This window comes from Ornithorhynchus anatinus, chromosome 3 (genome assembly GCF_004115215.2).
Source record: "Ornithorhynchus anatinus isolate Pmale09 chromosome 3, mOrnAna1.pri.v4, whole genome shotgun sequence".
Classification (NCBI taxonomy): domain Eukaryota; kingdom Metazoa; phylum Chordata; class Mammalia; order Monotremata; family Ornithorhynchidae; genus Ornithorhynchus; species Ornithorhynchus anatinus.
Window position 1 is genome coordinate 72,580,224 of NC_041730.1, and position 22,288 is coordinate 72,602,511.

At 42.7% G+C, this 22,288-nt stretch overlaps 1 protein-coding gene across 1 annotated transcript in view; it reads right to left on the minus strand.

The window, feature by feature from the left end:
• ALPK2 (alpha kinase 2) overlaps positions 1–22,288 on the minus strand; it is a 134,760-nt gene that overhangs the window by 40,232 nt on the left and 72,240 nt on the right. Inside the window, exons 5-6 of the mRNA XM_007659803.2 lie at positions 9,945–13,239; positions 6,311–6,458 (exon numbers count right to left, since the gene is read on the minus strand). Of these exons, the coding sequence (XP_007657993.2) occupies positions 6,311–6,458; positions 9,945–13,239 (3,443 nt within the window). The remainder of the gene's footprint in view (positions 1–6,310; positions 6,459–9,944; positions 13,240–22,288) is intronic.

A 22,288-nucleotide genomic window follows, 5' to 3' on the forward strand; every position in this document is an offset into this window, starting at 1 on the left:
TTAAGTGCTTACTATGTGCCAAACACCGTATCTAAGTGCTGAGGTATATACAAGGTAATCAGGTTGTCCACGTGAGGCTCACAGCCATTTTACAGATGAAGTAACTGAGGCACAGAGAAGTTACGTATCTTGCCCAGTGGCAAGTGGCAGAGCGGGGATTAGAACCCACGCCTTCTGACTCCCAAGCCGGTGCTCTTTCCACTAATCCAAGCTGCTCCTCTGCCTCACAGCTGTGAAAGCACCTAAGAGACGCATCTCCCGTCGTATGGAGAGATTTAGGACAAAAAATCAATTGAAAAACTCCCCCAGCATCACTGAGTTCCAGGCGCAGTCCATCTTCCCTGTGTCTTGCTCATCTTCGTTGTTGCAACGTTTCTCAATATTCCCAGCGTTTGCCGGTATTACACTCGCGCCCCCTTCTGGTCACCTGCTGAAATACTCTGGACCATGGGCATCCCCATCCCCTCCCTGGTGCCTCCTTCCACTCTTTAACAGTCTTCCTTTTCTGATTTGCCCTGGCATTTCCTTGGCTGGTACTGTCGTTCTGTTATTTATGATGTTTTATGGCTCTGGAAATGAAATCTTCGCCGTATCATTTTACTTAAAAAAAAGACCCGACCGTGTTGTCTAGGCAATTAAAAATGGTCACACCGGGAAGACGATGAATACCGTGGCTTGAAAGCAACGATGAGGATACAACAGTTCAAAACGGGCACCGTCCTCATTATTTATTTCCTCTTAGTCCATTAACTTGACTTCAGCAGATAGAAAGCACTGCTACTGTAGGTAATTCCTAATCTCAGTCTATGCATCAGATATATTTCTTTATGGCACATAGAAAGTAAGAAATGTTTCTCTGGAACAGTACTGCTGTACTTTATAAAACATTTAAGATTTGAAAGCGAATGAAATCCCAGGAAGCCCACTTCTGCCGTTGCTCTGATGGGTGACCTTGGGCAAGTCACTTAACCAGTCCACCCCTCATTTATATTTACAGATTGTAAGCCCCTTGAGGGACAGCATCCCTGTCCAATTTCCACTTAGGTACTGTTTCACAGTGCTTAATACAGTGTCTGCATACAGCAAGCACTTAAGAAATACTATTACTACTAAATCACTTGAACCAGATAAATGCTGGTTCACAAGTGAATGAACGCTCAGGTTCTAAAACACAGAAACATATTTATTCTAATACCTGCCTGCCCTTCCAGACTGTAAGCTCCTTGTGGGCAGATAACACAGCTACCAAATCTGTTATACTGTACTCTCTCAAGTACTTTGTTCTGTCCTCTGCACCCAGTAAGTGCTCAATAAATTTGATTGATTGATTGATAAAACTGATGTTATGATTAAGGTACTTGGTCAAGAAATTGCAAAGGAAGAAGCAAAATTTATGCCATCGAGTTGTCAAAGGCACCTTATGAAATTGCAACATGGTCATTAAAGAAATATTTTCTCTAAAGGCTGATTAATATTTAGCTTTACATAAAAAACCTAGTGATCTAACAGTCAATTCTACACACATACAGTTCAGTTGAAGGAACTGGTTAATAGTTCTGTACTGATTTTTTCAGGAGATTCTTAAAATGAATAATTAACACTTATTTTCTAAACCTCCAGGGCTTCTCTTTGATTTTCAGATATAAGCTATTTCTTTTCCTTGTAACAATCTCCCATCCTGCTGATATGCACCCCAGCAGGGAAAAATGATCATTTAGGCATGGTAATTGTACTTCATGTCAGTTTTTAATCCAGATATATTAGGGGAGGATGACACTAAAATAAATGAAATCATTGTTTAAGCATCCTCTCCCAGTTAAATTTGTGAAAGAACTGTACAGGTGTTACTGACTGATCATTTAACTCAGTTTTCATAAATTGCCCCTTCCTTCTCCGATCCTTGTTACAATGGAAGTCTGTGGAGCAAGAGTCTTATTCCTAATATACAAAACGTTTTCAAATTTGTCCTCAAAATGCTGAAACACCAGAGTATATTTGGGATCTTCCTATACTCCTTTCAAATGACTCAAGATCCAAGGTGATTATTTCTTAGTGAATGCTCTACCCTCACCAGTTCACTGTCCTGTCAGTTTGACAGATCTCCCTGTAGAAGCTTAAAGAACCAACAGGACATAACAGTGGCATTTCTTAAATGCTTACAGTGTGGTATGAATCATACTGAGCTCTGGGTAGATACACGATAATCAAGTCAGATACAGTCCCTGTCCACATGGGATTCATAGACTAAGTAGGAGGGAGCAAAGGAGTTGAACCCTAGATGAGGAAACTGAGGGACAGAGAAGTTAAGTGACTTGACCAAGGTCACATAGTAGGCAAGTAGCAGAGCCAGGATTAGAATCAATGACTTCTGACTTTCAGACCTGTGGTCTTGCCACTAGACCATGCTGCTTCTTGTGTTTGTTTCTACACACTGGGTAGTCAGGTACAGTCCTTTTTTTCCCTTTCTGCCTTATCCCTTTTCTACATTTCCTTCTGCATCATCCCTGCATTTGGATCCATACTCCTTAAGCACTTGATATTCACCCCACTTCCAGTCCCCCAGTACTTATGTACATATCCTTCTATATGCTCCTATATATGGTATCTATAATTCATTTTCATGTCTGTATCCCAAATTAGAAGTAAGATCCTTGTGGGAAGGGACAAGTCTACCACCTCTTGTATTATACTCTCTCAAGTGCTTAGTAAGATGCTCTGTACACAATAAGCACTCAGTAAATAAAAACAGCATGACCTAGTGAAAAGGGCACAGGCCTGGGAGTCAGAAGACCTGGGTTCCAATCTTGGCTCTGCCACTTGCCTGATGTGTGACCTCGGGCAAGTCACTTAACTTCTCTGTGACTCATTTCCCTCATCTGCAAAATAGGGATTCAATGCCTGTTCGCCTGCCTACTTTGACTGTGACCCTCATGTGGGATCTGAATATCTTGTCTCTACCCTAGCATTTAGTACAGTGATTGGCACCTAGTAAGCACTTAAGAAAACCACAGTTAATAAATGTGATTGATTGATGCACTCATTCATTGATTCTGCTGTCATTCTTACAGAAGCCCAGAAGGGAGCCACTTCTATTTTCAGAAATTCCTGCTCACCACCTTCAAGTGCGGGGCTGAGAAGCTGATGGCCCCACAAAGCTTCATGTGATCAAGTCAGACTCGTTTAGCTCCTTTGGCTCATCAGTTGTAATCTGACCTCGGCATGACCTTATACGATATTTGACACGCTAATGGGGGTAGTTATGAAATGGAAAGAGAATACCCCTGGATGTACAAGAGCTGATTAGTCTCACAGGGACCGGCATGCTAACTCATGTTTGTACTCTTGGTAAGGCTATTATTGGTGGCCTCTTGCTTCATTCACTATGTAAGTCTGCAGGGGAAAAGAGTTTTTTGTTGTTTTGTTTTTAATTCATTATTTTTATGGGAAATCACCATTCTTTCCCCAGACCTGTCTGATGGGCAAGAATGATTTATTTCCAGTCTGGACAAAAATGGTGTTTACAGAGTTCTAAGTTTTCTCACCGCTGGACCTCGGTGACTGAGCCCCAGCAGCTTCCAGATCCCAAATCCCTCACTAGTGGAAGCCAGGATCTGATGACCAGGACAGCCCCTATCCTTCTGCTCAACCCTCTGAGACTGAAGTCTTATACCCTGCAGGGGCGGAGGACTGGCAGAAGCGGGGGGCCATGTAATACTGAGCCGTCTCTCCACCGTGACTTTGGGGTCAGTACAGTGCAGTCCTCGTGGCTCTGCAGGACTGATGACCAGCCTATCAATCAATTCCATTGATTGAGCACTCACTGTGTGCGCAGCACTTTACTAAGCACTTGGGAGAGTACAATATAGTAGGTAGACATAATCCCGGCCCACCTCTCCCTCTACCCCTACCTCTAGGCTCTATCTACCCCTCTAGCCTGTAAGCTCACTGTAGGCAGGGAATGTGTCTACCAAAGCTATTGTACTGTACTCACCCAAACACTCAGTATAGAGCTCTGCACATAGTGCATGCTCAATAAATACTGATTGATTGTTTGATTATCTGTAGGAGTGGAGAGGAGGAGCGTGGTTTACTGGATAGAGCATGGGCCTGGGAGTCCAAGGGATATGGGTTCTAATCCTGACTCCGCCACATGCCTGCTATGTGACTCGGGGCAAGTCACTTAACTTCTCTGGGTCTCAGTTGCCTCATTTGTAAAATGAGGATTAAAAGTGTGAGCCCTACATGGAATGGGGACTGTGCCCAACCTGAATGACTTGTATCTAGCCCAGTGCTTAGAACAGTGTACATTTACATAGTAAATGCTTAATGAGAATAATAATAAGAGTGGAGGACAGGCAGAAGACTACCTGTACCACATCCAGATGTGACATTTTGCCCTCTCTGATGGTTGAGGCACTGAGGAGATAAAGAACGGTCTCTTATAAGCAAGGAAGAGTTTTCCTTCTGAAACATTAGTTCTGCTAGGCTGTGGCTGGAGAGGATAGCTCTTACATAGGGATTATCTGAATTTACCCTATGCTCAAATATATAAACCCTCAATCCTCCTAAGCACTTATTCACCTAACCCTCACAGCCCTTATGTAGATATCTTTACACATCGCTTCCTCTACTAGAAATTTATTTAAAGTCTGTCTCTCCTACTAGAGGGCAACTAGTTTAATTCCTTAAGGGCAGGGCTCATATCTACTAACTATGCTGTGCTCTGCGCACAGTAAGGAGCAATACGGTCTAATGTAAAGAGCTGGGCCTGGGAGTCAGAGGACCTGCGTTCTAATCCCGGTTCTGCCACATGTCCACTGTGTCCTTGGGCAAGTCACTTCACCCCTTTGTGCATCAGGAAGCAGCGTGGCTCATTGGAAAGAGCCTGGGCTTCAGAGTCAGAGGTCATGAGTTCGATTCACGGCTCTGCCATTTGTCAGCTGTGTGACTGTGGGCAAGTCACTTAACTTATCTGTGCCTCAGTGACCTCATCTGTAAAATGTGGATTAAGTGTGAGCCTCACGTGGGACAACCTGATTACCCTGTATCTACCCCCCGCGGTTAGAACAGTGCTCTGCACATAGTAAGCGCTTAACAAATACCAACATTATTATTATTATCAGTTACCTCATCTGTAAAATGGGGATTAAGAATGTGAGTCCCATATGGGACATGGACTGTGTCCAACCTGATTATCTTGTACCTACCCCAGTGATTAGTATAGTGCCTGGCACAGAGTAAGCACTTAAAAAAATACCACTAAAAAAGTAAGCCCCTAATAAAATACCATTGATTGATTCCTTGTGAACTTTAATCCTATCTTCAATTCATGTGAATATATGAATATTTTATATATTCATCAGTACATTCAGTGTTTCAGCTTCTCTATCCTAATGAGTTTGAACTGCTTCTTATTTTATCTTACTTTTCATCTTACTTTCACTATTTGTAGATAGTTTTTTTCCTACATCCTGTAAACTCCTTTAAAGCAGGTAAAGTTTACCATCCTATTGTACTCTACCAAGTGCTTAATATATTTGCTAGCACTCAGCAGGTGAGCAATAAACGTCATTGATTGATTTGGTAGTGAGAGCCTAGTGTGGTTAAGAATCCTGTGGCCATAAACTGAGGAATCGGCTTGTTGTCTGCCAGTGTCCACTGACTCATTGGAAAAAGATTCCCCCTTGGCTACAAAGTGCAATAAAAATTACATCCAGAATAAAACACGACCAAAAGAAACATTTCAAACTTTGCTACATAGAAAAAGGGGAGCTGGAAGAGATTTCTAGAAATGTCAGATTGTCTAAATCCTGAATCATTCATAAGTTACCCGCAAAGAGTTGCATTTCCAGTCACTAAGAGGCTAGTCTGCATTAGCCAAACAAGTTGGGTAAAATATAGTCCTCCTTTTCAACAGAAGCTTCCCTTTAAACCCTCTCCCTCCTCCTACCAATCATTTGAGTTACAAAGAGGGAACGCTTTTGCTCTTTGGAAACACAGGACTTGGGTGACTTTTGAAAAAATACGTTCATTTTACCCTGTACAAAGTGGGCTACTAAATTCATGCAACCATTGTTCACTCATTCAATCGTATTTATTGAGTGCTTATGGTGTGCAAAGCACTGTACTAAGCGCTTGGGAGAGTACAATATAACAAGAAACAGACACATTCCCATCCACAAGAAGTTCACAGCCTAGATTGTGTTGTGACTTCTCCAATACACCATTTCTTCTGAAAACTTTTAAAGAAACATGTCCAAAATATTGAAACAAATTAATTTGATTGTTTGTCCAGAGACTGGCATCTTACCTTCTGTGTACCCGTGCTATCAGTTTTGAATCTTTTGTCCACAAGATGGTGGATTCTTCATGAATTTCTGCAAATTGGCAGCACAATTTTATATTTCCAGAATGATCAGGAAACATCTCAGCTTGGATCTTTTTCAGCAGCACTGGGGCTTAAAATGAGAGATTCACAGTTCAGTAGTAGTAAGGGAATGATCATTTTCATACTCATTCCAGCCCCAAAGCACTTTACATGTATATCCTTGGACTCTACTATTTCCCGGATCTGTAATTTACTTTAATGTCTGCCTCTTCCTGTAGATATCCCCCCCATGTACCATATGTAGTATTGCAAATTATGAAACCTGCTTACTCCTCCATCATCCAGGCAATTCTGGCAAAATGAGAATTTTTTTTCTGAACCTGAATCATGAAATGAATTATGACTCCAGAGGCCTGGCCTTAAGTGGCTATTAGAGGAGCAAAAATGAGGCAAATATAAACAAAAATTCTGCTAGTGAGGAAAAAATAACTTGAATAATGCCACCAGAGCTCAAGGAGGGCATAATAGAGCTGGAGAAGGTACAGTAAAGGACAACTGAAATAACCAGGGAGAAAAGCTTCCATATGAGGATAGACTGAAAGCAATAGGGCTCATTGGTTTGAACAAATGCAGGCTGAGAGGGGACCAGATTGAAGTCTACAGAGTCATGAAGAGGGTAAACAGGGTGACCTTGGAATTGTTGTTCTTCAAATTGCACAAATCCAGGACCAGGGTCACCCAGTGATGCTTAAGGTTGGTAGGTTTACAGTAAAACAAAGGAAACAGTTTCACACAGTGGCATTTGGAATATGAAATTTGTTCCCACAGAGTGTTGGGCCATTGGAAAATATTAGTAATAATATTAATAATTATGGTATTTGTGAAGTGCTTACTCTGTGCCAGGCACTGTACTAAGCGCTAGGGTGGATACAAGCAAATCAGGTTGGACACAAGTCTTTGTCCCACGTGGGGTTCATATTCTCAATCCCCACTTTACAGATGAGGTAAATGAGATACAGAGAAGTGAAGCGACTTGCCCAAGGTTACACAGCACGCAAGTGGTGGAGCTGGGATTAGAATCCATGACCTTCTGACATCCAGGCCTGTGCTCTGTCAGGTATGCCATACTGCTTCTTAGTACAGCCAATTCCATAATGAGAGAGTCACGTTTCCATTTACCTAACCCAATCAGACCTGCTCTCTGACTTCAATTAATTAAGTCTCTGCAGAGATGAACCTCTGGGCCCGTTGACACCCTAATTCCCAGTTAACGATTGATTTTTCAGTCTGGTAGGTCAAAATGCAGGGAGATAGCATAAGAACCATCTATCTCTTCTACACATTTAAAGAACAGTTTTAAATAAGTGCTTTAAAAATCCTAAATGAAAATTTAGCAGATGTTTTCCATATTTCAGGCTCAGTGCTTTCAAATTTGGATCACTTTCCTCCTTTTTCCTCTTACCCACCTACATTTCTGAGTCCTGCTTATTATTTCTGGCCTGACTCTGTATTCTGAGAAACCTATCTCTGTTTTTCTGTCTCTTTTGGCATACACTGGAAAGACTGCAGTTGTGCACTTGAAAACTCAACAGGGATTTCTTTTCCAGAGCTTGGTGTTCTTTCAGCCTTTCTCTCCTAATTCCCATTTCCATCAGTCTTCGCTAAATTAAAGAAATTCTGATGGACAAAGAGGATATTAAATACAACGGTTACATCAGCAGGGCAGTGGTGTCCACGATAAGAAATAGCAAAAAAGAGAAGATAGTTAAACCCAGGGATAGTCCACTGGAGCCTTTGAATATCCCCTTTTTAAATAATAATTATGGTATTTGTAAAGTGCTTACTATGGGCCAAGCACTGTTCTAAGGACAGGGGTAGATGCAAGGTGATCAGATTGACCCACATGGGGCTCACAGTCTTAATCCCCATTTTACAGATGAGCTAACTGAAGCACAGAGAAGTCAAGTGGTTTGCCCAACTTCACACAGCAGACAAGTGGTGGAGCCAGGGTTAGAACCCACATCCTTTGACTCCTAAGCCGGTGCTCTTTCCACTAAGCCACGCTGCTTCTTACCCCAGTCAGTAGTGTCCTTAATCTAGGGTGATTATCTGGGATCCCTGTGAGTGACAACCTGAAAATAAACTCACATAGTACTGGGTACAGCATTGTCATTCTATTTGCTATTATTATATTATGAACAAAAAACAGAGGATCAGCAGTTCTTGTTTTATCTGTGCAAATAACATTAGAGAAGTAAGTGTTTTAAAATCAGAGGGCAAAATGGACTCATTTAAAGTGATAGAATTCCTATGGTCATCACTCTGTCTACCAACGGCTTATCTGGGAATAGATAGCTAGCCTCCACTGCAGGTGTTAATGCAATAGATGGAAACACAAAGATTGATTCGGGGAACCTCTAGCTAAGTAAGCTGAAAATAGCAAATGGACTACAATGATGCTCTAAGCCAGGACCTCAGAGAGATGCAAAGAAATACTGACCTTCTTGGCTTTCAAATCATAATCCTGTGGACTCACATGAGTACATTTTGGGGAATATATGGTTTTTTATATACCATTCATTTAGTGACAAATTGAACAAAAATCTCACCAATGATTGATAATTTTCTCTTAATGTGTGAATTATTGATTCTCAGCTCTATTTCAGAATGTCTTTACCACTTGCATTTAGGAAAGCTGGAAAGTAGAATGCCACTGAATGCATTGAAGCAGCATGGCCTAGTGGGTAGAGCATGGGCCCAGAGGTCAGAAGAACCTGAGTTCTAATTCCAGTTCTGCCAATTGTCTGCTGTGTGACCTTTTGGCAGTCACTCAACTTCTCTGTGCCTCAGTTACTTCATCTATAAAATGGGGATTAAGATCATGAGCCCCATGTAGGACAGGGACTGTGCCCCATCCTGATTTGCTTGTATCTACCCCAGCGCTTAGTACAGTGCCTGGCACTTAGTAAGTGCTTAACAAATACCACAATCATTATTACTGTTATTATTATTATTATCATCATTTTGCATACACTTTTGTTTTGGCATACACTGCCAAAACAGATAATAATACACAATATTATCATGCTGTCCCACTCTTCTGCAGAATACTAACATCCTGCAGGTTTATATGTGCCAAGTCCACGGAGGCAGTTGTATCATCCTCACAGCTCTTCGTGCTGGACTCCAAAGCCTCAGATCTCTGTCAAGACTTGAGAATTTCTAGTCAGGACAGGTGAAAACAAAAATGGTTCCTGTCTCGTATTGGAGTTATCTGAAATCTACCCCTTCCAGATCCCCATCTGTCCTAAAACCTCTGTACCCTTTCAGTCCTAGGAATCAAAATGAAGAGTTGGGGCCTCTGGCTGGGTTAGTCAAGCCTAGAGAACCTCAGATTTAAGTCACCATCCTCAGGTGCTATACCACGAGCCTGCAGCGCCTGTAGTGTCATCCCCGCCCCCCCCCCCCCAGCCACATTCCCCCTCTGCCTCCACCAATCTCTTTGCCTTTCATCCTACAGATTTCCCCAGGAGACTCTCATAGGCTGCAACTAACTGCCGCATAAACTGGGCATCCTTGCCTAAGGAGCTTTAAAGAAAATCATCATTTTCCTCACCTTTGCCATCTTTTTTACAAGGGCCTTTTTTGAGGTCTTTTTTCTCTTCATTGGGTTTCAGCGCTGTTTCCATTTTTGAGATCTTCCTAATGCCCGTTAAGTTTTTTCGAACATTTGCCTTTTCTTCCAGGCGGAGTTTCAGAGCCGCCACCTTGGATAGGATTTTCTTCTTCACCCCTTCCGGTAAGTGCTCTCCATTATTTGTGTCTTGTTTGGTCTTCATTTCCGGGGGCACAGCTAGACTTGGCGGGGTCTTGGGGAATTTGCGGGACTCAGGCACCAGAGGACAAGGTGCCATTGACTTTTCTGTCCTTTCAAAAGTTCCTGATAGAAAGTCTTGTTGGTTTAAGCACAGGGAAGGTTGGCCTTGGCATTTGAGACTATCATAGGAGACACATTCAATGGGAATTAATACTGAAGCATCTTTTGGAGAGTCTGATGAATTTATATTTTTTCCCTTGTCAATTGAGGGCTCTTCAATTTTATCACCTGTTACAGAATTTGTGGCAGTTTCTTCAATTGATGAATTCCTAGGGGGTTCAATGGGACCACTGGAGATAAGTAAAGGAGCTGGAAAAGACACCGCACACTCATTTTCAAAATTTACAGGTTCATTTGAGTTGATACAAACACATCCTCTGGGTTTAAGCTCATCTATTATCTTCGCAGAGGCTTCTTGACTTTGTTTTGGTGAATTGTTGGTGTCTTCTTCCTGGGGTCTATCAGCAGAACTGCTGGATGGAGTCCCATTTGGTGAAATAGGTTTCACATTCTGATTCTCTAGGGTTTCCTGCTCAGTGACCATAAAATCAGACTCATCTGTAGCCTTCTTCACGCCACCTTTACATTGATCTATGCTGCTTGGACATGAAATTCCTTCCCCACTGGGTTGTCCAATTTGAGGACACTGTGAAAATACATCCTTGACTTCCAAGTTCCTGCTCCAATTTTCCTCTTTCACACCTGGTGTGGTTTCAGCCTGGGCTGTTTTTTCTGCACTTGAAATTTCCATTACCTCTGCACCTTCATTTGATTCTTTTATGGGATCAACGGAAGACCCTGGGATTTCTGAGTAGTTCAGAAAAGAGGTGATTGCCTTCTGACAAAATCCTTCATGTTGTGGTTCTATCCTGCTACCACCTTTCTTCCCAACATCTTCTGTGTCCATATTCAAATCCTCTTTTATTGTGGGATGGTTAACACATTCTTTTTTTTCATCATCAGGATCTACAGATGATTCTAGGATTCCAAGTTGACTCAAATTCTGGGAACAAATAATACAGTGATCTCCATTACTTTTGACTTCTATTTTGTTTCTATTTTCAATAGTTGCTGACTCCTCTGAGAGCTGAGAACAGCTAAATGATGTTAAGTTTTCACATGGATCTAGTTCAGGTACTCTGTTGTCATCATTCCGTTCTGCTGAAATCTCACATGGCTTGTCAGAAGTACCAGGCTTTGTTTCAGATTCTTGAACCTCAGAATGCAACGGTTCTGTTGGTGGTGGTGGTGGTTCTAAAACAGACACTTTTAATGTTACAGTCTCCTTGTTGCCCAATTCAGATTTTCCCTTTTCCTGGTCCATTTCACTTCCCCTGGGCTCACCGAATGCATATGCCGGTGAAGATGGAAAAGTAGGCTTCATCTCTGCTCCTTCTGCTTTAGCATCTTGTCCTCTGTGTTTCCCGCTTTCTGCCTCATCTTTGGAGCTAGAGTTTGCAATTAAAGAACGTAATTGTCCTGAGGAATCGCTCTCCGGTGCTGCAGATTCAGGACGTGGTTCTTCTGAAGGAGTGTTCTGTTGGTGTTTATCTCCCTCTGATTCCTTCCCATCTGCGTGGTGGTTCTCTTCAGGGTTTTTATTGACTGCTTGATGGAGTGCATATTTTTCACTTGCAAATTGGTCAGCAATTTCATCCAGGGAATTACTCCCTAAATCCTCTCCTTCTAGCAGATTAGGAAGACACGGATGTTCTTCTGGTGCCCGGTTGCTCTCTATAATGTGGAGCTCTTCAGTAGGCAGCTGTTTTGTAGAATTAGTTATGGAATCATTTATCAACTGAACACACTGTTCACTGTAAGGTAGCTGAACAACATTGTCAGCTGGCACATCAGATAAGCTTTCCTGGGTGTGGAAGGAGTGATTGTTTTGAGCAATTGAGACAGCAAGGTATTTGACTTGACGGCCTTTAATAGCTGTATTAATAGCCTGGGTTTCCTCTCCATCAATGGGGATGTGAAGACATTTGATATTGTCAGTAAAAAATGTTTTGTTGGACTTTGGTTTAAAGTTTTCCTGAGTCAGACTATGAACAGATGGGGCTTCTGTTTTATTTTCAAGGCCAGAACACTGTTCACCTGTTTCCTCAAACTGGGAGAGAAAATTGTTTTCAACAAGAGTCTCTGCTTCATCTGAACTTATCAGGTTGCTGTCGTTGTCTCTGGTGGGGTCTGCTGTTAGCACCTGGGCTGATTTGGTGATATCATTTTGTGCTTCATTTTCTTGCACAGCACTCCCACAGCACACCACTAAATCATTTGGTGTTACGGGACTGCTGCCTGAATGGGCCATTTCTGAGATTTCAACTTTGTCATTTTCCTCCTTGGGGTGCGGAGATTTGGCAACGTTGACTTTAAAAAGAGGTAGTGAGGTCTCATGTAGTGTTTTCTCATGACTGAGGGAGCATAAATCAGAGGCTTTATCTGCTAGCTCTGAGTCCATTGGACAAACTTCCCAAGGCAAGTATTGAACCCCTGAAGTTCCAGGGGAGGGACCTGAGGTATCACAGCTTGTCCCTTGGTCAGCTCCTTCAGAAGGCCCATTAACCAATGTGCCTTCTGTCTCCCATGGCCTATTGCCCTTATCTTCAGGAGCCTTTAGAACTACCGAGGAGGCCAAAGCGGCACAGGCTTCTTCTCGATTACTGGGATCAGCTGCGGTGCCTTGCTGGAAACAAGTGATTAACTGCTCCTGCTCATTCCCAATTTCATTCCTGGTCTCATGGGTGACATGCTCACTTGGCTTGTTTTCCCAGAATCCTTCAGGCCACTCATTAGTTCCCCTGTGGTCTCCTCCTGGAGCAGGCTGGAGGCCCAGAGTCCAGCTCTCCAACATCACATTTTTTGCAGGTGATCCATTCCCATCTGTGGTCCTTTCTAATGTGAGGAGGGGGCTTGGGACAATCTCATTCAATGGGCAGACTACCTGTGGGAACTCTGGGTCTTTTTCCAGTTCCGGAGAGGCTTGTGACAGATTCAGACTTTTGCCTTTCACATTTGTTTCTTCTCCTTGAACCTTGGAAAATGAGGAAAATACACACCTATCAGCAAACTTTTCATTGGAAATATCCAACAAGTATTTTTTATGGTATTTGTTAAGTGTTATGTGCCAGGCACTCTACTAAGGGCTGGGGTAGATATAAGGTAATCAGGTTGGAAGCAGTCCATGTCCCACATGGGGCTCACAGTTGTAATCCCCATTTTACAAATGAGGTAACTGAGGCACAGAGAAGTTAAGTGGCTTGTCCAAGGATACACAGCAGACAAGTTGTGGAACCAGGACTAGAATCCAGATCCTTCTGATTCCCAGGCTTGTGCTTTATCCAGTAAGATATGCTGCTCCTCTGATAATCAGTTACACAGAGGCTTGATTACCCTGAGAGGGAGGAAATGGGAATAGCTCAGATCATGGGAATCTACAGATAATGGAAATCTACAGATAATAGTCAAACTATTATTTTTGACTAATAATAGTTTCAGCGCTGGTGGACAGCCCCAACCCTGACCTTCAACATCACAATGAGCCACTTTCAAGAAAAACACTGACTCATTTTACCCTTGTCTGCCAGTACATAATCTCTGTGATAACAGAGAGGGACATGGATGTTAAGAGAGTATGGGGTGGGAGAAGGAGGAGACCTGAGTAATCTATAAACCACTATTACTAGTGGTAACACTGATCCCAAGAAAGGGGAATTTGAACAAAACCTTTAATCAAACTCCTGTAGTACTTGCTTCGAAGGGAGAGTGAGGGAAAGCTTATTGGAGGATGTTTTTAATGCAAAGGGATTGGTTCAATCAATCAATAAGTAGTATTTATTGAATGCTTACTATGTGGTCTGTACTAAGCACATAGGAGAGCACAATACAACAGAATTAGTTGACGTGTTCCCTGCCCATAATGATCTTACAATCTAGAGGGGGAGACAGACATTATTATGAAAAAATAAGTAACTTATCATACATAATTTAAAGACATGTACCTAAGTACTGTGGGGTTGGGGGTGGGGTGAATGTCAAATGACCAAAGGTCACAGGTTGAAGTGCGTAGATAGAAGAGATCACGAGGTGGGGTAAAGAGGGCTTAATTGGGAAAGGACTGTTGGAGGTACTAATAAACCTGGCTAGGTCCTTACTCTGCCCATTCAGCTTTCCTTGCCATCCCCTCTGAGGGAGAGCTTCTGATGATCATCAGTGGCCAGGGGGCGTTTGGGGCAACAGCTGCTTGAGCTGGATTCCCGGTCTTGCTCATTCTAGGACCCTGACAAGACCCAGGAGCTTTCATTCAGGGCTGAAAAGGCCCCCAGTGGTGGCTTTCAGGTCTTTTTGCTCTTTGCAGCCTGTCTCCTTCTAGTCCTTAACCCTTTAAAATCCCCAAGATCAAAATGGAAAACTGGCACTCTGCTGTCCTGGATGGGGGACAGCTTCCTCCTGGGTAGTTCTTTCCAAATAAAAGTTTAAAAGGCCCACCAAGAACTCCATAACAACCACTGAATTACTGAGGATTGGTTGAACTTAACTGATATCACCTAAAAAAACGGATCCAGGCTAAAGTCCTAATGTCTGCTCCTTCTACCTCTCTTTTTCATCTCCCCCTTCCTCACTCCCTCCTTCTCCCTCTTCCTCTCCCTCTCTCTTTCTCTCGCTTTCATCTTAAAGGAAGCTGCAATTCAGGCACACAGTGGGTGTTTCATTAAAATTTCTCAGAAGGAGAAAAGAATTCTGCAACACACCCCGTCGGGTAAAATGAGCAAGAAAGTTACTCAGAGCCAGCCAAAAATGAAAGTTGAAAGGAACTAAGAAAATTTATTTTATTTTATTTTTAAATATTATGCAATACATTGGAGAACTGTCTTGTCCCTTTTCGAATGAAAGTTCCTAGTGAGAAGGGACTGAACATTACTTGTGTTGGGGGCCAAACTGGAATCAGGAAGCAGTATGGCCTAGTGTAAAGAACAGGGCCTGGAGTCAAAGAACCTGAGTTCTCATCCCAGCACTGCCACTTGTCTGTGTGACCCTGGGCACTCAACCGCTCTGTGCCTCAGTTTCCTCATCTGTAAAACGGGGGCTCAATACCTATTTTCCCTCCTACCTAGAGTTTGAGCCCTATGTAGCACAGGGACTCTGACTGACCTGATTAACCCAATGGTTAGTGCAATGAAAGTACATAGTAAGTGCTTAGCAAATACCAAAATTATTACTATTCTTATCATGACATTCGATGTATATGTTAACTAATAGCCTCATCATCATCAGTGGTATTCATTGTGTGCTTACTTTATGCAGGGCACTACTAAGCACTCGGAAAAGCACAGTACAACAGAGCTGTTAGACACTTTCACTGTCCAAAACCAGAATAATATGTCTTCTAACTGCGGGCAGGAGATTCGCTTTACAGAGTAACAGCTCAGAAGGTTAAGGATTAAGTGTCATAGACAGTAGACACATCTTCACACTCAAAGACAGTCTGGTTTCAGCTGAACCCGGAGGGATTGAATCTGGATCAGCCCAGTTCAGGTTAGAGCCAAGAAAAATCGCCTACTATTGAAAATGAGTTGGTTGGGGGTCCAATTCAGTCTGGGACCCACGGTGTAAATACTCTCTGGGGCCCTGGAACCAGTCCATTCTCGCTGACATCATTAGAGTAAGGGCTAGGACAGATGCTATTAGTCCCTTGTGGACACTGGATGCTGAGACAGACAGGATGTCACCTGGTAATGCCGGCCACACAGCATGATGACATACACTGTTATTCTGTAGAGACAACCCTATGCCACCCCAGTGTAGAAGGTTTCATTGGTGGGGATCCCTGGCCCACCCGACTTGCTCAAGAGTTTTTGCATCCACTCCCCTGGTTCTTGTGAACAAAGACACCATTTCCAAGCGGCAGACTTAGTAGCTGGAGCCAAGTCAGAATGAGGCTGGGGTCTTAAAATAAAAACACTGAGCATATCCATACCAGACAGAGGGCAGCCGGTTGAAAACGAGTCTCTCCAGTATAAAACAGGACAAATGGCCACCATAGTCAGGGCTGGCTCAGCTGAACTGTCCTAGGCTAGGCTCAAAACTACAAAATTCATCCAGAATTAGATGTGGAGGGCATGAAAAGTCAATGTGCCTTGCTACACTCAATTCTTTACCAGACAGCAGACTAGAGAGTTGAAAACCCAGAGCTGTGAATCTTAAATTTGTTTCACATCTGAATCAACAGAAGATCCTATATTAATCACTTGACTTCCCTGAGCCTCAATTTATTTCTCTCTCTAAAATGAGAATGTTCTATATCGAAGCGATGATGTAGAGTTTTGGACAAAAAAAGTTAGTAGAAAATTTACAGAAATAAAGTGATGCATGAGGTCATCAGTGAAAATGTGAATAACAATAAAACTTAAGTTAGCAAAGAGAGGCATCTGCTTTAGGTGCAGAATTATCAGTCTCCACGCTGTATTCTAAAACCCTGTTGCCTGAGAACAAAAACCACAAGATATCGTGCTCTAAATGAGTCGGCTATTTTTCTCAAAGCAAACTTCTCAAGCATAGTCATACCTAAAGGTAATCATTACTCAGTACTTCTCCATCCTCATCTTCTCTGTTCTGAGAAAGGAAGTAGGGAGTGAATTTCAGTTAGGCTCTATTTCTAACTTGTCCATAATTGAGGAAACTTCTGATCTGATCATCCCAACAGCGACCATTAGCAATTTCGTATTTCACAATTTCATTTATGAAGGTATATCTATCTGTCAGTCAATCAGTAGTATTTATGGAGTATTTACTCTCTTCAGAACACTGTCGAGCATTTGGAGAGAAAACATTAGACCTAATAGGCATGAACCTTGCCCACAAGGTGCTCACAAACTAGCAGGGATATTCAATTATTCATTTTCCATCTACATGCTCTTGCCTGTGCAGCATGGCCTAGCGGAAAGAGCCTAGGCCTGGGACTCAGAGGACCTGGGTTCTAACCCTGGCTCTGCCATGTGTCTGCTGTGTTACCTTGGGCAAGTCACTTAAATTATCTGTGCTTCAGTTACTTCATCTGTAAAATGGGGATTAAATCCTATTCCTCCCACTTAGACTGTGAACCCCATGTGGAATGGGAATTATGTCCAACCTCATTAACTTGTATTTGCCCTAGTGCTTAGAAAAGTGTTTGGCACCTAATAAGTGCTTATCAAGTATTATTATTATTATACCTATGATTTTCACTCTGCTCCTTCTGAATTTATATAATTTATTTCTGACTGCCTCCCCTGCTGATTTTCATGGCCTTGGAGAAGGGACCGTGTCTTTCCCTTTACTCTATACACTCAAGCCCCGAGGACTGCTCAAAGTAGACTCTCAGGAAATATTACTGAACAAAAGAATGAGTGGCTTCAGTAATACAACACCTATGCTAAATGTAATATTTGCTGTTTACTAGTTAACAAAATCTTGTGTGTGCTTCGAGTGGTTAGGAAATAGACTAGATTTGGTTCCTACTCTCATGGTGCCTAATTAAAAGTCAAGAAAAACAGAAATATCTTTAGGATATGGAAAAAAGGAAGGGTTGTTCATCTAACCGCTTAAGGTAGTGCAGGACAGATGGCTTGGATGAAATAATTATTGAAGAGAAAAGATTTGGTTTATCATATGAATGAATGTTGGGTGATTTGGTTAAGGTGCTTAGGGATACCTGAAGAATGACCCTGAGGAGTGGCAAGGAGGAAAGAAACGACAACTGAAGGAAGGTGAATTTGACTAGGGTGAAGGACAAAAGGTAGAGAGTTGGTGGTGGAAAGAGGATACAATGGCTCTGGGCTGGGGGTGGGGGGACGGAAAAGGAGGGGAATGAGCGAGAGAGGGAAGAAATCTGAACTGGAATCAATGTAGCCTTGTAGAAGGAGTAAGGGAGTGAGAGACAGTAAAACCGGGTTCCAATTCCAACTTCGTCACTGGTCTGCTCTGCGACCTTGGGCAAGTCACTTAACCTTTGTGTGTCTCAGTTCCTTCATCCTGTAAAATGTGGATCACTCCCTCTTAGACCATGAGCTTCACATGAGACAGGGACTGTAAATGATCTCTTTGACCATTTTGATCCTTTTCTCTCATTCCTTCTCTCTTTCTCCATCCCAAAATTAAACCCTGGGGACTTCGGTATCCATGTGAGTATTCCCTTAGACCCTTCCAATGCCTGCTTCCACTCACTCTTCAACAACAATTACCTCCTCTCAACCCCACCTCATCCACTCACCAATTTGGACTCATGCTCAATCTCATCATTTCTAGTCAGTGTACAAGCAGCACGATGTAGTGGATAGAGCATGGGACTGAGAGTCAGAAGGTCATGGGTTCTAATTCCAGCTCTGCTACTTGTCTGCTATGTGACCTTGGGCAAGTCACTTCACTTTCTCTGTGCCTCAGCTGCCTCATCTATAAAATGGGGTTTGAGACTGTGAGCCCCATGAGAGACAAGGATTGTTTCCAAACCGATTTGCTTGTATCCACCCCAGCGCTTAGTACAGTGTCCGGCACAGAGTAAGCACTTAACAAATACCATAATTAAATACCATAATTAATTACTACAATCTCTACTCTCACAAACGCTGAAATCATTCCATCAGACCATAACCCCCTCACCTGCCTTCTCTCGCACAAATCTGTCCTGTTACCCACCAGAGACCTCCGATCTTTTGACCCCTTCCAATTTTCTAAAGTCATCATGTCCCACTTGGGCTCCATCTCCACACTACCTTCTGTGGACTTACAAATTGACATCTTCCACACAACACTCTTTGCTGAACTCAACTCCCTTGCTTCCCTGTCCCTCACCAATTTAAAACCACTAACTCTTAACCCTGGATCAAGGCCACAGTACGCTTCCTCCACTCCTGTGCATGAGACGCTGAGTGCTGCCTGCAGGAATCCAGAAATCGGTTTCACCTCATCCAGTTAAAATTCATCGTTTAACTCTGCCCAGCAACATCATTTCTCTGTCCTTAGTGACTCCCATGCCCAGTACCCACAAGCTGTTTCAGAAGTTCACCTCCCTCCTCAAATTCCCTACCCCTCCTCCTCCATATCTTGCCCCTAATGACCTGGACACATACTTTACTGATAAAAATGAAACCATTAGGTGTGACCATCCTAAAAATCTTCCCTGCTCCTCTCCAGCCCTTCCCTTCCCCTGACCCTTCTTTGACCCTCCCATCTTTCCCACCTGTATCTCAAGTCGATCTTCCGACTTCTTTCAAAATCTACCCCCTCCAACTAAGCCTCCAAACCCATCCCTTCACATCTTATTCATTCATTCAATAGTATTGACTGAGCACTTACTATGAGCAGAGAACTGGACTAAGCGCTTGGAATGTACAATTCAGCAACAGATAGAGGCAATCCCTGCCCAATGACGGGCTCACAGTCTAAATGGGGGAGACAGACAGCAAAGCAAAACAGAACAAAACGAAAACAAGACAACATCATCAAGATAAATAGAATCAAGGAGATATATACCTCATCAACCAAAAAAAATAGGGTAAGAGATAATATATACAAATGAGCACAGTGCTGAGGGGAGGGGAAGGGGGAAGAGCAGGTGGTGGGGGGGAGGGAAGGGAAGGGGGAGCAGAGGGAAAGGGCTCAGTCAAAATACTTTCCTCCTCCTTTCTTTCCTCTCTGACTGAAATCACCCATGGTTCACTTTCCAAGGACTTTCTCACTGCTTTCAAACATACTCACGTATGCCTTATCCTAAAAAACCCTTCTTTGCCCCCACAACTCTCTCTAGTTATTATCACCCCATTTCCCTCTTATTAATCCCCAGACTCCTTGAGTGAGTTGTCTACACCTGCTGCCTCCATTTCCTCTCCTCCAATTCTCTTCTTGACCCTGGATGTGTACCCTTTAAGCACTTAATATAATAATAACAATAATAATAATGGTGTTTAGTAAGTGCTTACTATGTATCAAGCACCATACTAAGCACTAGGGTAGATACAAGATACTCAGGTCTCTGATACAGTCTAAGTAGGAAGGAAAACACGTATTGAATCCCCATTTTGCAGATTCAAGGTCTTGATGGGATGAAAGAGAGTTGGGGTGAGGGAGGGTAGCCCTTGTTGGGGCTGTTCGGCTAGAATAGGTCTGGGCTCTCATTCATTCATTCAATCGTATTTATTGTGTGTTTACTGTGTGCAGAGCACTGTACTAAGCACATGGGAGAGTGCAATACAGCAACAAACAGACATATTCCCTTCCCACAACGAGCTTACAGCCCCTGCACTTTTCAATAGGCCATACTGCCCTCAGTGCTCCTCACTAATCATCAGCCACACAGCTCTTTATGTACATATCTATGATTTACTTAATGTCTGTCTCCCCCTCTACACTTTGAGCTTCTTTTGAGCAGGGAACTTATCTATCAACTCTACTGTATTGTTCTTTCTAAAGTGCTTAGGTCAGTGTTCTGCATTCAGTTAGCCTTTAATAAATACCATAGATTGATTGATTTGATTATATTGTACAACCCCCAGTACTTAGGGCAGAGCTTGGCTTAACACATATAATAATAATGACAATAATAATAGTAATAACAATGATTATAATAATAGTAATAACAACAACCATATGTCAAGAATGGATTCTGTAAGAGAATTGGCCATTCATTTCTCTTGCCTTAGGTTTTTCTGACACCTCTGCTTGCTACAAATATCTTATGATAATAGCTTTCTTTTCCTTAGCTCCTGCATCTACCCTACTTCTTTCACCCTTACCCCATCTTGGGGACAACACTCCATCCCTCAGCACCTCTCTCCATATCATCTGTTATGCCTTATGCCTCCTGCAATGTTAAATGGAAGCCATCCTCCTGCTCCTCCTCCTCCTTCTCCTCCTCTTCCATCTCCACCACCTCCTCCCCTACCATTCCAACACAGCCAGTGAATCCTGGCCCACATCTAATCACCCCTGAATATCTGCTGAGCTCTCACTAAACTAATGTAACGTCATTTGATATATCAAATCCATACCACCTGGTGGTGTGAAACTCAAAATAGACTGCCCTGACCCTGGCTAGTGGACACTTAAGAAGAAAATAGAGAATATTTTGGACACCTGCATTTATTTTTAGGCCTTAGTAGGTGGCAGAAAAAAGTATCTGCAACCAAAGGCATTGAATTTCAAAACAACATAACAAGGGTAACAGAAATGAACTACTGGTGGGATACTCACTAAAATTCATACCACCATCTTAAAATGTCCTTCTTCTATGCCGCCCCCCAACCCACATACACTTGGAGTCTAATCTAGCACATGTCTGTGAATTGACTTGCTCCTCTTCATTCCATTCACTCTCGTATGTTTAGAATCCGGTACTGATTTCTTGGGAAAGGCATAGGACATTTCATTTTGGTTTGATTTCCTGTTTCAATGAAAAGCAATATCTTCAGCCCACCTCCTTTCACAATCTTTACTGTTGCTCTGGGGGCTTGACCTTGCAAATCGCTGGAGAGAGCTATAGGCTTCTGCAAAGATTTATGTGAACTCAGTTACACAAGCATAAAAATATCCTGCCAATTTCACTTCTTCATACAGTAATGCCAGTCTAGACTGCGCTATTAGCATAATGGCTTGCAAGGCTAAAATGACTGCTTGATGGGAGGAAAGATAGTTGTGGTGAGGGTGCCTCCACGGGGCTGCTTCCTCCCATTTTGGGGCTCCTCCGTTAAAATACGTCTGGGCTTTCATTCATTCATTCATTTGCTCATTCAATCGTATTTCTTGAGCACTTACTTTGTGCAGAGCACTTAACTAAGAGCTTGGGGAGAGTGCAATACAACAGCAAACAGACATATTCCCTGCCCACAACGAGCATCCAGTCTAGGGGTGGGGGTGGGGTGGGTGGAAAGACAATTTAGACTGTGAGCCTGTTGTTGGGCAGGGATGTCTCTATCTGTTGCCAAATTGTACGTTCCAAGCACTTAGCACAGTGTTCTGTACACAGTAAGTGCTCAATAAATATGATTGAAATGAATGAATAATATAAGTAAATGAATTATAGATATGTGCTGTGGAGCTGGGATGGGGAGAAA